At 48.4% G+C, this 16,151-nt stretch overlaps 1 protein-coding gene across 1 annotated transcript in view; it reads left to right on the forward strand.

Annotated features, from left to right (window-relative positions):
• LOC120042127 (forkhead box protein K1-like) overlaps positions 1–15,805 on the forward strand; it is a 30,564-nt gene extending 14,759 nt beyond the window's left edge. The window contains exons 5-9 of the mRNA XM_038986984.1: positions 7,164–7,357; positions 9,354–9,532; positions 13,047–13,331; positions 14,890–15,072; positions 15,221–15,805. Of these exons, the coding sequence (XP_038842912.1) occupies positions 7,164–7,357; positions 9,354–9,532; positions 13,047–13,331; positions 14,890–15,072; positions 15,221–15,438 (1,059 nt within the window). The 3' untranslated portion in view covers positions 15,439–15,805. The remainder of the gene's footprint in view (positions 1–7,163; positions 7,358–9,353; positions 9,533–13,046; positions 13,332–14,889; positions 15,073–15,220) is intronic.
• The last annotated feature ends 346 nt before the right edge of the window (positions 15,806–16,151 follow it).

Here is a 16,151-nt window from a genome sequence, read left to right on the forward strand (position 1 = left end):
TGCTGACAAGGGCTGGCAGGTAACTAGACACATCGCCTACTACCAGGTAACTAGACACATCACCTACCACTACCCCTACTACCGCACTGCTGACAAGGGCTGGCAGGTAACTAGACACATCACCTACTACCAGGTAACTAGACACATCACCTACCACTACCCCTACTACCGCACTGCTGACAAGGGCTGGCAGGTAACTAGACACATCGCCTACCACTATCCCTACTATCGCACTGCTGACAAGGGCTGGCAGGTAACTAGACACATCACCAACCACTACTACCAGGTAACTAGACACATCACCTACCACTACTACCAGGTAACTAGACACATCACCTACCACTACTACCAGGTAACTAGACACATCACCTACCACTATCCCTACTATCGCACTGCTGACAAGGGCTGGCAGGTAACTAGACACATCACCTACCACTACTACAAGGTAACTAGACACATCACCTACTACTACTACCAGGTAACTAGACACATCACCTACCACTATCCCTACTATCGCACTGCTGACAAGGGCTGGCAGGTAACTAGACACATCACCTACCACTATCCCTACTATCGCACTGCTGACAAGGGCTGGCAGGTAACTAGACACATCACCTACTACCAGGTAACTAGACACATCACCTACCACTACCCCTACTACCGCACTGCTGACAAGGGCTGGCAGGTAACTAGACACATCGCCTACCACTATCCCTACTATCGCACTGCTGACAAGGGCTGGCAGGTAACTAGACACATCACCTACCACTATCCCTACTATCGCACTGCTGACAAGGGCTGGCAGGTAACTAGACACATCACCTACCACTATCCCTACTATCGCACTGCTGACAAGGGCTGGCAGGTAACTAGACACATCACCTACCACTATCCCTACTATCGCACTGCTGACAAGGGCTGGCAGGTAACTAGACACATCACCTACCACTATCCCTACTATCGCACTGCTGACAAGGGCTGGCAGGTAACTAGACACATCACCTACCACTACTACCAGGTAACTAGACACATCACCTACCCCTACTACCAGGTAACTAGACACATCACCTACCCCTACTACCAGGTAACTAGACACATCACCTACCCCTACTAGCAGGTAACTAGACACATCACCAACCACTACTACCAGGTAACTAGACACATCACCTACCCCTACTACCAGGTAACTAGACACATCACCTACCACTACTACCAGGTAACTAGACACATCACCTACCCCTACTACCAGGTAACTAGACACATCACCTACCACTATCCCTACTATCGCACTGCTGACAAGGGCTGGCAGGTAACTAGACACATCACCTACCACTACTACCAGGTAACTAGACACATCACCTACCCCTACTACCAGGTAACTAGACACATCACCTACCACTACTACCAGGTAACTAGACACATCACCTACCCCTACTACCAGGTAACTAGACACATTACCTACCACTACTACCAGGTAACTAGACACATCACCTACCACTACCCCTACTATCGCACTGCTGACAAGGGCTGGCAGGTAACTAGACACATCACCTACCACTACCCCTACTATCGCACTGCTGACAAGGGCTGGCAGGTAACTAAACACATCACCTACCACTATCCCTACTATCGCACTGCTGACAAGGGCTGGCAGGTAACTAGACACATCACCTACCACTACCCCTACTATCGCACTGCTGACAAGGGCTGGCAGGTAACTAAACACATCACCTACCACTATCCCTACTATCGCACTGCTGACAAGGGCTGGCAGGTAACTAGACACATCACCTACCACTACTACCAGGTAACTAGACACATCACCTACCACTACTACCAGGTAACTAGACACATCACCTACCACTCTACCAGGTAACTAGACACATCACCTACCACTACCCCTACTACCGCACTGCTGACAAGGGCTGGCAGGTAACTAGACACATCACCTACCACTATCCCTACTACCGCACTGCTGACAAGGGCTGGCAGGTAACTAGACATATCACCTACCACTACTACCAGGTAACTAGACACATCACCTACCACTACTACCAGGTAACTAGACACATCACCTACCACTACTACCAGGTAACTAGACACATCACCTACCACTACCCCTACTACCGCACTGCTGACAAGGGCTGGCAGGTAACTAGACACATCACCTACCACTACTACCAGGTAACAAGACACATCACCTACCACTACTACCAGGTAACAAGACACATCACCTACCACTACTACCAGGTAACTAGACACATCACCTACCACTACTACCAGGTAACAAGACACATCACCTACCACTACTACCAGGTAACAAGACACATCACCTACCACTACTACCAGGTAACTAGACACATCACCTACCACTACTACCAGGTAACAAGACACATCACCTACCACTACTACCAGGTAACTAGACACATCACCTACCACTACTACCAGGTAACTAGACACATCACCTACTACTACTACCAGGTAACTAGACACATCACCTACCACTACTACCAGGTAACTAGACACATCACCTACCACTACTACCAGGTAACAAGACACATCACCTACCACTACTACCAGGTAACTAGACACATCACCTACCACTACTACCAGGTAACTAGACACATCACCTACCCCTACTACCAGGTAACTAGACACATCACCTACCACTACTACCAGGTAACTAGACACATCACCTACCCCTACTACCAGGTAACTAGACACATCACCTACCCCTACTACCAGGTAACTAGACACATCACCTACCACTACTACCAGGTAACTAGACACATCACCTACCACTACTACCAGGTAACTAGACACATCACCTACCCCTACTACCAGGTAACTAGACACATCACCTACCACTACTACCAGGTAACTAGACACATCACCTACCCCTACTACCAGGTAACTAGACACATCACCTACTACTACTACAAGGTAACTAGACACATCACCTACCCCTACTACCAGGTAACTAGACACATCACCTACCACTACTACCAGGTAACTAGACACATCACCTACCACTACTACCAGGTAACAAGACACATCACCTACCCCTACTACCAGGTAACTAGACACATCACCTACCACTACTACCAGGTAACAAGACACATCACCTACCACTACTACCAGGTAACTAGACACATCACCTACCACTACTACCAGGTAACTAGACACATCACCTACTACTACTACCAGGTAACTAGACACATCACCTACCACTACTACCAGGTAACTAGACACATCACCTACCACTATCCCTACTATCGCACTGCTGACAAGGGCTGGCAGGTAACTAGACACATCACCTACCACTACCCCTACTACCGCACTGCTGACAAGGGCTGGCAGGTAACTAGACACATCACCTACCACTATCCCTACTATCGCTCTGCTGACAAGGGCTGGCAGGTAACTAGACACATCACCTACCACTACTACCAGGTAACTAGACACATCACCTACCACTACTACCAGGTAACTAGACACATCACCTACCACTACCCCTACTATCGCACTGCTGACAAGGGCTGGCAGGTAACTAGACACATCACCTACCACTACTACCAGGTAACTAGACACATCACCTACCACTATCCCTACTACCGCACTGCTGACAAGGGCTGGCAGGTAACTAGACACATCACCTAACACTACTACCAGGTAACTAGACACATCACCTACTACCAGGTAACTAGACACATCACCTACCACTACTACCAGGTAACTAGACACATCACCTAACACTACTACCAGGTAACTAGACACATCACCTACTACCAGGTAACTAGACACATCACCTACCACTACTACCAGGTAACTAGACACATCACCTACCACTACTACCAGGTAACTAGACACATCACCTACCACTACTACCAGGTAACTAGACACATCACCTACTAGCAGGTAACTAGACACATCACCTACCACTACTACCAGGTAACTAGACACATCACCTACCACTACTACCAGGTAACTAGACACATCACCTACCACTACTACCAGGTAACTAGACACATCACCTACTAGCAGGTAACTAGACACATCACCTACCCCTACTACCAGGTAACTAGACACATCACCTACCCCTACTACCAGGTAACTAGACACATCACCTACCCCTACTACCAGGTAACTAGACACATCACCTACCACTACTACCAGGTAACTAGACACATCACCTACCACTACTACCAGGTAACTAGACACATCACCTACCACTACTACCAGGTAACTAGACACATCACCTACCACTACCCCTACTATCGCACTGCTGACAAGGGCTGGCAGGTAACTAGACACATCACCTACCACTACTACCAGGTAACTAGACACATCACCTACCCCTACTACCAGGTAACTAGACACATTACCTACCACTACTACCAGGTAACTAGACACATCACCAACCACTACCCCTACTATCGCACTGCTGACAAGGGCTGGCAGGTAACTAGACACATCACCTACCACTATCCCTACTATCGCACTGCTGACAAGGGCTGGCAGGTAACTAGACACATCACCTACTACCAGGTAACTAGACACATCACCTACCACTACCCCTACTATCGCACTGCTGACAAGGGCTGGCAGGTAACTAAACACATCACCTACCACTATCCCTACTATCGCACTGCTGACAAGGGCTGGCAGGTAACTAGACACATCACCTACCACTACTACCAGGTAACTAGACACATCACCTACCACTACTACCAGGTAACTAGACACATCACCTACTACTACTACCAGGTAACTAGACACATCACCTACCACTACTACCAGGTAACTAGACACATCACCTACCACTACTACCAGGTAACTAGACACATCACCTACCACTCTACCAGGTAACTAGACACATCACCTACCACTACCCCTACTACCGCACTGCTGACAAGGGCTGGCAGGTAACTAGACACATCACCAAACACTACTACCAGGTAACTAGACACATCACCTACCACTACTACCAGGTAACTAGACACATCACCTACCACTCTACCAGGTAACTAGACACATCACCTACCACTACCCCTACTACCGCACTGCTGACAAGGGCTGGCAGGTAACTAGACACATCACCTACCACTACTACCAGGTAACAAGACACATCACCTACCACTACTACCAGGTAACTAGACACATCACCTACCACTATCCCTACTACTGCACTGCTGACAAGGGCTGGCAGGTAACTAGACATATCACCTACCACTACTACCAGGTAACTAGACACATCACCTACCACTACTACCAGGTAACTAGACACATCACCTACCACTACTACCAGGTAACTAGACACATCACCTACCACTACTACCAGGTAACTAGACACATCACCTACCACTACTACCAGGTAACTAGACACATCACCTACCCCTACTACCAGGTAACTAGACACATCACCTACTACTACTACCAGGTAACTAGACACATCACCTACTACTACTACCAGGTAACTAGACACATCACCTACTACTACTACCAGGTAACTAGACACATCACCTACCACTACTACCAGGTAACTAGACACATCACCTACCACTACTACCAGGTAACTAGACACATCACCTACCACTACTACCAGGTAACTAGACACATCACCTACCACTACTACCAGGTAACTAGACACATCACCTACTACTACTACCAGGTAACTAGACACATCACCTACCACTACTACCAGGTAACTAGACACATCACCTACCACTACTACCAGGTAACTAGACACATCACCTACCACTATCCCTACTATCGCACTGCTGACAAGGGCTGGCAGGTAACTAGACACATCACCTACCACTACTACCAGATAACTAGACACATCACCTACCACTACTACCAGGTAACTAGACACATCACCTACCACTACTACCAGATAACTAGACACATCACCTACCACTACTACCAGGTAACTAGACACATAACCTACCACTACTACCAGGTAACTAGACACATCACCTACCACTACTACCAGGTAACTAGACACATCACCTACCACTACTACCAGGTAACTAGACACATCACCTACCACTACTACCAGGTAACTAGACACATCACCTACCACTACTACCAGATAACTAGACACATCACCTACTACTACTACCAGGTAACTAGACACATCACCTACTACCAGGTAACTAGACACATCACCTACCACTACTACCAGGTAACTAGACACATCACCTACTACTACTACCAGGTAACTAGACACATCACCTACTACCAGGTAACTAGACACATCACCTACTACTACTACCAGGTAACTAGACACATCACCTACTACCAGGTAACTAGACACATCACCTACCACTACTACCAGGTAACTAGACACATCACCTACCACTACTACCAGATAACTAGACACATCACCTACCACTACTACCAGATAACTAGACACATCACCTACTACTACTACCAGGTAACTAGACACATCACCTACTACCAGGTAACTAGACACATCACCTACCCCTACTACCAGGTAACTAGACACATCACCTACCACTACTACCAGATAACTAGACACATCACCTACCACTACTACCAGGTAACTAGACACATCACCTACCACTACTACCAGATAACTAGACACATCACCTACCACTACTACCAGGTAACTAGACACATCACCTACCACTACTACCAGATAACTAGACACATCACCTACCACTACTACCAGGTAACTAGACACATCACCTACCACTACTACCAGATAACTAGACACATCACCTACCACTACTACCAGGTAACTAGACACATCACCTACCACTACTACCAGATAACTAGACACATCACCTACCACTACTACCAGGTAACTAGACACATCACCTACTAGCAGGTAACTAGACACATCACCTACCCCTACTACCAGGTAACTAGACACATCACCTACCCCTACTACCAGGTAACTAGACACATCACCTACCACTACTACTAGGTAACTAGACACATCACCTACTACCAGGTAACTAGACACATCACCTACCCCTACTACCAGGTAACTAGACACATCACCTACCACCAGGTCATCTGTAGTTAACTAGGTTTTTGATGGAATGTTGTATTCTCTCTCTCCAAAGTAAATCTTTTTTGTTGTTGTAATTTCTGAAGTATCACCAACTATCGTCCCCTTCCTCTGTTCTCAGAACTCGATCCGCCACAACCTTTCTCTGAACCGTTACTTCCTGAAGGTGGCTCGTAGCCAGGAGGAGCCTGGGAAAGGTAGTTTCTGGCGTGTGGACTCGGCCTCAGAGGGCAAGCTGGTGGAACAAGCCTTCAGGAAGAGACGGCAGAGGGGCGTGGCCTGCTTCCGCACGCCGTTCGGACCGCTCTCATCCAGGTACGACCCCTGATATCTGAACCCTGACCTCTAGCTAATCAAGTTTGTGAAGAGCAACTGGTTAGTAGAACCAGGTGTGTTAGTGCAGGGTTGTAGTAAAAGCCTGCACACACAGTAGCCTCTCTTCAGACCCTCCTTGATGTAGTGACCTGTAAACCCTCAGTTAAACAGTTCATCTGTCTGTTTCTGCCTCTCTTCAGACCCTCCTTGATGTAGTGACCTGTAAACCCTCAGTTAAACAGTTCATCTGTCTGTTTCTGCCTCTGTTTAACCCTCCTTGATGTAGTGACCTGTAAACCCTCAGTTAAACAGTTCATCTGTCTGTTTCTGCCTCTCTTCAGACCCTCCTTGATGTAGTGACCTGTAAACCCTCAGTTAAACAGTTCATCTGTCTGTTTCTGCCTCTCTTCAGACTCTCCTTGATGTAGTGACCTGTAAACCCTCAGTTAAACAGTTCATCTGTCTGTTTCTGCCTCTGTTTAACTCTCCTTGATGTAGTGACCTGTAAACCCTCAGTTAAACAGTTCATCTGTCTGTTTCTGCCTCTGTTTAACTCTCCTTGATGTAGTGACCTGTAAACCCTCAGTTAAACAGTTCATCTGTCTGTTTCTGCCTCTGTTTAACTCTCCTTGATGTAGTGACCTGTAAACCCTCAGTTAAACAGTTCATCTGTCTGTTTCTGCCTCTGTTTAACTCTCCTTGATGTAGTGACCTGTAAACCCTCAGTTAAACAGTTAATCTGTCTGTTTCTGCCTCTGTTTAACTCTCTCCTCTCTCTCCTCTCTCTCTGCTCTCTCCTTGATGTAGTGACCTGTAAACCCTCAGTTAAACAGTTAATCTGTCTGTTTCTGCCTCTGTTTAACCCTCCTTGATGTAGTGACCTGTAAACCCTCAGTTAAACAGTTCATCTGTCTGTTTCTGCCTCTGTTTAACCCTCCTTGATGTAGTGACCTGTAAACCCTCAGTTAAACAGTTCATCTGTCTGTTTCTGCCTCTGTTTAACTCTCCTCTCTCTCCTCTCTCTCTGCTCTCTCCTTGATGTAGTGACCTGTAAACCCTCAGTTAAACTGTGTCTGTCTGTTTCTGCCTCTGTTTAACTCTCCTCTCTTTCCTCTCTCCCCTCTCTCTGCTCTCCCCTCTCTCTGCTCTCCCCTCTCTCTGCTCTCCCCTCTCTCTGCTCTCCCCTCTCTCTGCTCTCCCCTCTCTCTGCTCTCTCCTCTCTCCTCACTGTCAGTTAAACAGATAATCTGTTTTTCTGCCTCTGTTTAACAATCTCCCCTCGCTCTCTCTCCCCTCGCTCTCTCTCCCCTCGCTCTCTCTCCCCTCGCTCTCTCTCCCCTCGCTCTCTCTCCCCTCGCTCTCTCTCCCCTCGCTCTCTCTCCCCTCGCTCTCTCTCCCCTCGCTCTCTCTCCCCTCGCTCTCTCTCCCCTCGCTCTCTCTCCCCTCGCTCTCTCTCCCCTCGCTCTCTCTCTCCGCTCGCTCTCCTCTCGCTCTCTCTCCTCTCTCTCGCTCTCTCTCCCCTCGCTCGCTCTCCTCTCGCTCTCTCTCCTCTCTCTCGCTCTCTCTCGCTCGCGCTCTCTTCTCCTCTCTTCTCCTCTCTTCTCCTCTCAGTTAAACAGTTATAATCTGTTTTTCTCTCTCTAACTCTCTCCTCTCTCTCTCTGCTTCTGCTCTCGTTTGATTGGATAGAACAAAGTAAGTCTATCTAGCTCGCAGTAAGGTGTGTGTCTGAGTGTGTGTGAGACAATCCTGGAGTGTTTGCTCTTCGCTCTCACCTTTTATTAAGTCCCATTCTCAGTCTGAGTGAGGAGTGTGTTTCACTGGAGGGCGGTGTGTTTCACTGGAGGGCGGTGCGTTTCACTGGAGGGCGGTGCGTTTCACTGGAGGGCGGTGCGTTTCACTGGAGGGCGGTGCGTTTCACTGGAGGGCGGTGCGTTTCACTGGAGGGCGGTGCGTTTGCAGTGTGTTAATGCCCTAACCATCTCCCCCCCTCTAGGAGTGCCCCAGCCTCCCCCACCCACCAGGGTCTCCTCTCCCCTCCCTCCAGTGGTCTTCAGACCCCAGAGTGTCTCTCCAGAGAGGGGTCTCCTCTGTCTCACGAACACCATCACCACCACGACCTGGCTCATAAACTGGCCTCCGTACCAGAGTACAGATATACACAGAGCGCCCCAGGTAGGAACACATCTACACCATAAACTGTCCTCACTAGATACAGAGCCCCCCAGGTAGGATCACATCTACACTATAAACTGTCCTCCTCACTAGATACAGAGCCCCCCAGGTAGGAACACATCTACACCATAAACTGTCCTCCTCACTAGATACAGAGCCCCCCAGGTAGGAACACATCTACACCATAAACTGTCCTCACTAGATACAGAGCCCCCCAGGTAGGAACACATCTACACCATAAACTGTCCTCACTAGATACAGAGCCCCCCAGGTAGGAACACATCTACACCATAAACTGTCCTCACTAGATACAGAGCCCCCCAGGTAGGAACACATCTACACCATAAACTGTCCTCCTCACTAGATACAGAGGCCCCCAGGTAGGAACACATCTACACCATAATCTGTCCTCACTAGATACAGAGCCCCCCAGGTAGGAACACATCTACACCATAAACTGTCCTCCTCACTAGATACAGAGCCCCCCAGGTAGGAACACATCTACACCATAAACTGTCCTCCTCACTAGATACAGAGCCCCCCAGGTAGGAACACATCTACACCATAAACTGTCCTCCTCACTAGATACAGAGCCCCCCAGGTAGGAACACATCTACACCATAAACTGTCCTCCTCACTAGATACAGAGCCCCCCAGGTAGGAACACATCTACACCATAAACTGTCCTCCTCACTAGATACAGAGCCCCCCAGGTAGGAACACATCTACACCATAAACTGTCCTCACTAGATACAGAGCCCCCCAGGTAGGAACACATCTACACCATAAACTGTCCTCACTAGATACAGAGGCCCCCAGGTAGGAACACATCTACACCATAAACTGTCCTCCTCACTAGATACAGAGCCCCCCAGGTAGGAACACATCTACACCATAAACTGTCCTCCTCACTAGATACAGAGCCCCCCCAGGTAGGAACACATCTACACCATAAACTGTCCTCACTAGATACAGAGGCCCCCAGGTAGGAACACATCTACACCATAAACTGTCCTCACTAGATACAGAGCCCCCCAGGTAGGAACACATCTACACCATAAACTGTCCTCCTCACTAGATACAGAGCCCCCCAGGTAGGAACACATCTACACCATAAACTGTCCTCCTCACTAGATACAGAGCCCCCCAGGTAGGAACACATCTACACCATAAACTGTCCTCCTCACTAGATACAGAGCCCCCCAGGTAGGAACACATCTACACCATAAACTGTCCTCACTAGATACAGAGCCCCCCAGGTAGGAACACATCTACACCATAAACTGTCCTCCTCACTAGATACAGAGCCCCCCAGGTAGGAACACATCTACACCATAAACTGTCCTCCTCACTAGATACAGAGCCCCCCCAGGTAGGAATACATCTATACCATAAACTGTCCTCCTCACTAGATACAGAGCCCCCCAGGTAGGAACACATCTACACCATAAACTGTCCTCCTCACTAGATACAGAGCCCCCCAGGTAGGAACACATCTACACCATAAACTGTCCTCACTAGATACAGAGCCCCCCAGGTAGGAACACATCTACACCATAAACTGTCCTCACTAGATAGAGGCCCCCAGGTAGGAACACATCTACACCATAAACTGTCCTCCTCACTAGATACAGAGCCCCCCAGGTAGGAACACATCTACACCATAAACTGTCCTCCTCACTAGATACAGAGCCCCCCCAGGTAGGAACACATCTACACCATAAACTGTCCTCCTCACTAGATACAGAGCCCCCCCAGGTAGGAACACATCTACACCATAAACTGTCCTCCTCACTAGATACAGAGCCCCCCCAGGTAGGAACACATCTACACCATAAACTGTCCTCCTCACTAGATACAGAGCCCCCCAGGTAGGAACACATCTACACCATAAACTGTCCTCCTCACTAGATACAGAGCCCCCCAGGTAGGAACACATCTACACCATAAACTGTCCTCCTCACTAGATACAGAGCCCCCCAGGTAGGAACACATCTACACCATAAACTGTCCTCCTCACTAGATACAGAGCCCCCCAGGTAGGAACACATCTACACCATAAACTGTCCTCCTCACTAGATACAGAGCCCCCCAGGTAGGAACACATCTACACCATAAACTGTCCTCCTCACTAGATACAGAGCCCCCCAGGTAGGAACACATCTACACCATAAACTGTCCTCCTCACTAGATACAGAGCCCCCCAGGTAGGAACACATCTACACCATAAACTGTCCTCCTCACTAGATACAGAGCCCCCCAGGTAGGAACACATCTACACCATAAACTGTCCTCCTCACTAGATACAGAGCCCCCCAGGTAGGAACACATCTACACCATAAACTGTCCTCCTCACTAGATACAGAGCCCCCCAGGTAGGAACACATCTACACCATAAACTGTCCTCCTCACTAGATACAGAGCCCCCCCAGGTAGGAACACATCTACACCATAAACTGTCCTCACTAGATACAGAGCCCCCCAGGTAGGAACACATCTACACCATAAACTGTCCTCACTAGACACAGAGCCCCCCAGGTAGGAACACATCTACACCATAAACTGTCCTCACTAGATACAGAGCCCCCCAGGTAGGAACACATCTACACCATAAACTGTCCTCACTAGATACAGAGCCCCCCAGGTAGGAACACATCTACACCATAAACTGTCCTCCTCACTAGATACAGAGCCCCCCAGGTAGGAACACATCTACACCATAAACTGTCCTCCTCACTAGATACAGAGCCCCCCAGGTAGGAACACATCTACACCATAAACTGTCCTCACTAGATACAGAGCCCCCCAGGTAGGAACACATCTACACCATAAACTGTCCTCACTAGATACAGAGCCCCCCAGGTAGGAACACATCTACACCATAAACTGTCCTCCTCACTAGATACAGAGCCCCCCAGGTAGGAACACATCTACACCATAAACTGTCCTCATTAGACACAGAGCCCCCCAGGTAGGAACACATCTACACCATAAACTGTCCTCACTAGACACAGAGCCCCCCAGGTAGGAACACATCTACACCATAAACTGTCCTCACTAGATACAGAGCCCCCCAGGTAGGAACACATCTACACCATAAACTGTCCTCACTAGATACAGAGCCCCCCCAGGTAGGAACACATCTACACCATAAACTGTCCTCCTCACTAGATACAGAGCCCCCCAGGTAGGAACACATCTACACCATAAACTGTCCTCACTAGATACAGAGCCCCCCAGGTAGGAACACATCTACACCATAAACTGTCCTCACTAGATACAGAGCCCCCCAGGTAGGAACACATCTACACCATAAACTGTCCTCCTCACTAGATACAGAGCCCCCCAGGTAGGAACACATCTACACCATAAACTGTCCTCCTCACTAGACACAGAGCCCCCCAGGTAGGAACACATCTACACCATAAACTGTCCTCACTAGATACAGAGCCCCCCAGGTAGGAACACAGATGCTCAGACAACTAAAGACATTGTTTGCGTCCCCCCCCCCCAGGTTCTCCAGTACACGGCCAGCCTGTCATCATGGCCGCCCCGCCCCACCCCCTGCCCTCGGGGATGGGTAAACCCCTAACCTTGTTCTCAGGCCCAGGAGTCGCTGGAGGACAGACTCTCCACATGCTACAGAGCCCCCCCAACACCCTCACCATGCTCCGTCTGGTCACCACGGCTACGGCCTCCCACCCTCCAAACGGGTACATCCTCACCCCCGGCGGGGGGCAGAGTCATGGTAGTACCGGCGCTGGCCAGCAGGGAGCAGAGGGCGCCAGCGAGCAGAGAGGTACGGCTAGATTGTGACCCAATCCCAAATGGACCCCTATAGACCCTACGATCTGAGAGGATTTGACCAGTGATAGTAATATGGCAATAGTTCTACCTTTGCACTCTGATAGGCTAGGTAGAAATTTTACCATATTGCTTACACCAATCAAATCATTTGAAATCTCCACTAGTGTATTGTGCTGAAGGTCTGGGGTTCCTTATGGATCTGATGCAGACTGTGTATGAACGGACTGTGTATGAACGGACTGTGTATGAACAGACTGTGTATGAACGGACTGTGTATGAACGGACTGTGTATGAACGGACTGTGTATGAACGGACTGTGTATGAACGGACTGTGTATGAACGGACTGTGTATGAACGGACTGTATGAACGGACTGTGTGTGAACGGACTGTGTGTGAACGGACTGTGTGTGAACGGACTGTGTGTGAACGGACTGTGTGTGAACGGACTGTGTGTGAACGGACTGTGTGTGAACGGACTGTGTGTGAACGGACTGTGTGTGAACGGACTGTGTGTGAACGGACTGTGTATGAACGGACTGTGTATGAACAGACTATACCCCGTAATGAGAAAGCGAAAACCGTTTTTTAGCATTTGTGCAAATGTGAATATAAATGGTCTGAATACTGAATGTCCTACATATTTCTCACCCAGACATGTCAAATCAAATTGTATTTGTCACATTCGCCGAATACAACAGGTGTAGTCACCTGTCACCTTACAGTGACTAACAGTGCCGTTTTAAGAAAAATAAGTGAAAAGTAAAAAAAAATGTAATTAATGTCCAATATATTTCTCCCCGAGACATGAGATATATATATATATATATATTTATATTGTCTGGTACTTTCTTTTTTCACATGTTGTTTTCCAGCTGCTGTTTGTTTTTATGAGGTCAATCTGGTCCTGGATTATTTTATACATTAATACATACATATTAATGTCCCCTTTATTTTTGGTGGCAAGGAAAAAGTCGGATTTTGAGTAAAATTATTTATTCAAAATCAGACTTTTTCCTTGCCACCAAAATAAACTTAAAAAATAAAACACACTAATCTGTAGATTTTCCTGAGTTACATTTCATACAAGGAAATGAGTCATTTGAAATCAAATCATTAGGCCCTAATGTATGGATTTCACATGACTGGGAATACAGATATGCATCTGTTGGTCACAGATACCTTAATAAAAGGTGACATGTCTGGTGAGAGTGCAGGCCATGGAAGAACTGGGACATTTTCAGCTTCCATTAATTGTGTTCAGATCCTTGCAACATGGGGTACATTATCATGCTGAAACATGAGGTGATGGCTTCTCCAGCATGCCACACCCGTCAGGTGGATGGATTATCTTGACAAAGGAGAAATGCTCACTAACAGCGATGAAAATAAATTTGTGCACAACATTTTATAGAAATCAGCTTTATTTGAACGTATGAAATATTTCTGGAATCTTTTATTTCAGCTTCATGAAACGTGGGACAAAACACTTCACATGTATCTTTATATTGGTGTTCAGTGTATATTAATATCTGTTATATTTCTCCTCCAGACACACAGCAGCAGCAGAATAGGGAGCGAGTGATCCAGTCATTGGAGGGAGCTCAGCAGGGAGGTCAGGGGTCAGAGGGGCGTAGCCTATCTCTGGGGCTACACCAACTTCCTGTCCGCCCTGTCACTCAGAACGGCAAACACACTGCCGTCGCCACGGCTACCGGCGTCGCCAACGCTTACGGTACGGCTACCTTAGCAACCAGTGTTTTTGTTGACGTGGTTGTTATGTTAATGCCGTTGATGTATATGGTGAGTTATGTCTCGTTATGGTGTTGTGTTGACTCTGTCCTTCCTCTCTCCTCTTCCTCCCCTCCCATCCCCACCCCCAGCTCTGACCAGTCCTCTCCAGATCCTGGCAGCCCAGGCCTCCAGCTCCCCCCCAGTCCTGGTGAGCAGACAGCCCAGCGCGGGGCCTGATGTTGGGCCGGAGGTGCCAGGCGACCCCCAGGCTAAGAGGCCTAAGATGGAGGAGGACGAGGGGGCTCCTCCCATTCAGCAGCCGGTCATCGTGGCTATGAGTTCTCAGCCACACGACAACAGGAAGTAGAACTGCTGAAGTCTAACCCCTGACCTGGTGTCTAGAGGAGGAGGAACCTCTCTGGGTGAACCATCTCACCAGTCTGCCCTCTGACCCCTGACCTCAAACCTCCTACTGATAGCTGTCCCGGAACTCTTACTGAAAAGTCATCCATAACTGGTATTGATTAATAACTACCAGTGATCAATAAGCCTGTCCCTGACCTTTAACCCCTGACGCCAGATCTCCCTCTGTAGCGCCATTTGAAACGCCCCCCCAGGTGTCACCAGGTAGATAAAGGTTTGTCCCAAATGGCACCCTATTCCCAACATAGTGTACTACTTTAGACCAGAGCCCTATTCCCAACATAGTGTACTACTTTAGACCAGAGCCCTATTCCCAACATAGTGTACTACTTTAGACCAGAGCCCTATTCCCAACATAGTGTACTACTTTAGACCAGAGCCCTATTCCCAACATAGTGTACTACTTTAGACCAGAGCCCTATTCCCAACATAGTGTACTACTTTAGACCAGAGCCCTATTCCCAACATAGTGTACTACTTCAGACCAAGGTTTGAGGTAAGGACCAGCAGACACTGTGGCCCAGGAGAGGGGCCCTGCAGAACCCGGTGTGTGTTCTCCTGCTCTGTAGCGGAGTAGGAGAGGAGGAAGGAGGAGGGAGGAGGGAGGAGAGGAGGCTAATCTAATTTAGACGGTCTGATTGTGTTTCTTTAATTTCA

Source organism: Salvelinus namaycush, unplaced genomic scaffold (genome assembly GCF_016432855.1).
Source record: "Salvelinus namaycush isolate Seneca unplaced genomic scaffold, SaNama_1.0 Scaffold62, whole genome shotgun sequence".
Classification (NCBI taxonomy): domain Eukaryota; kingdom Metazoa; phylum Chordata; class Actinopteri; order Salmoniformes; family Salmonidae; genus Salvelinus; species Salvelinus namaycush.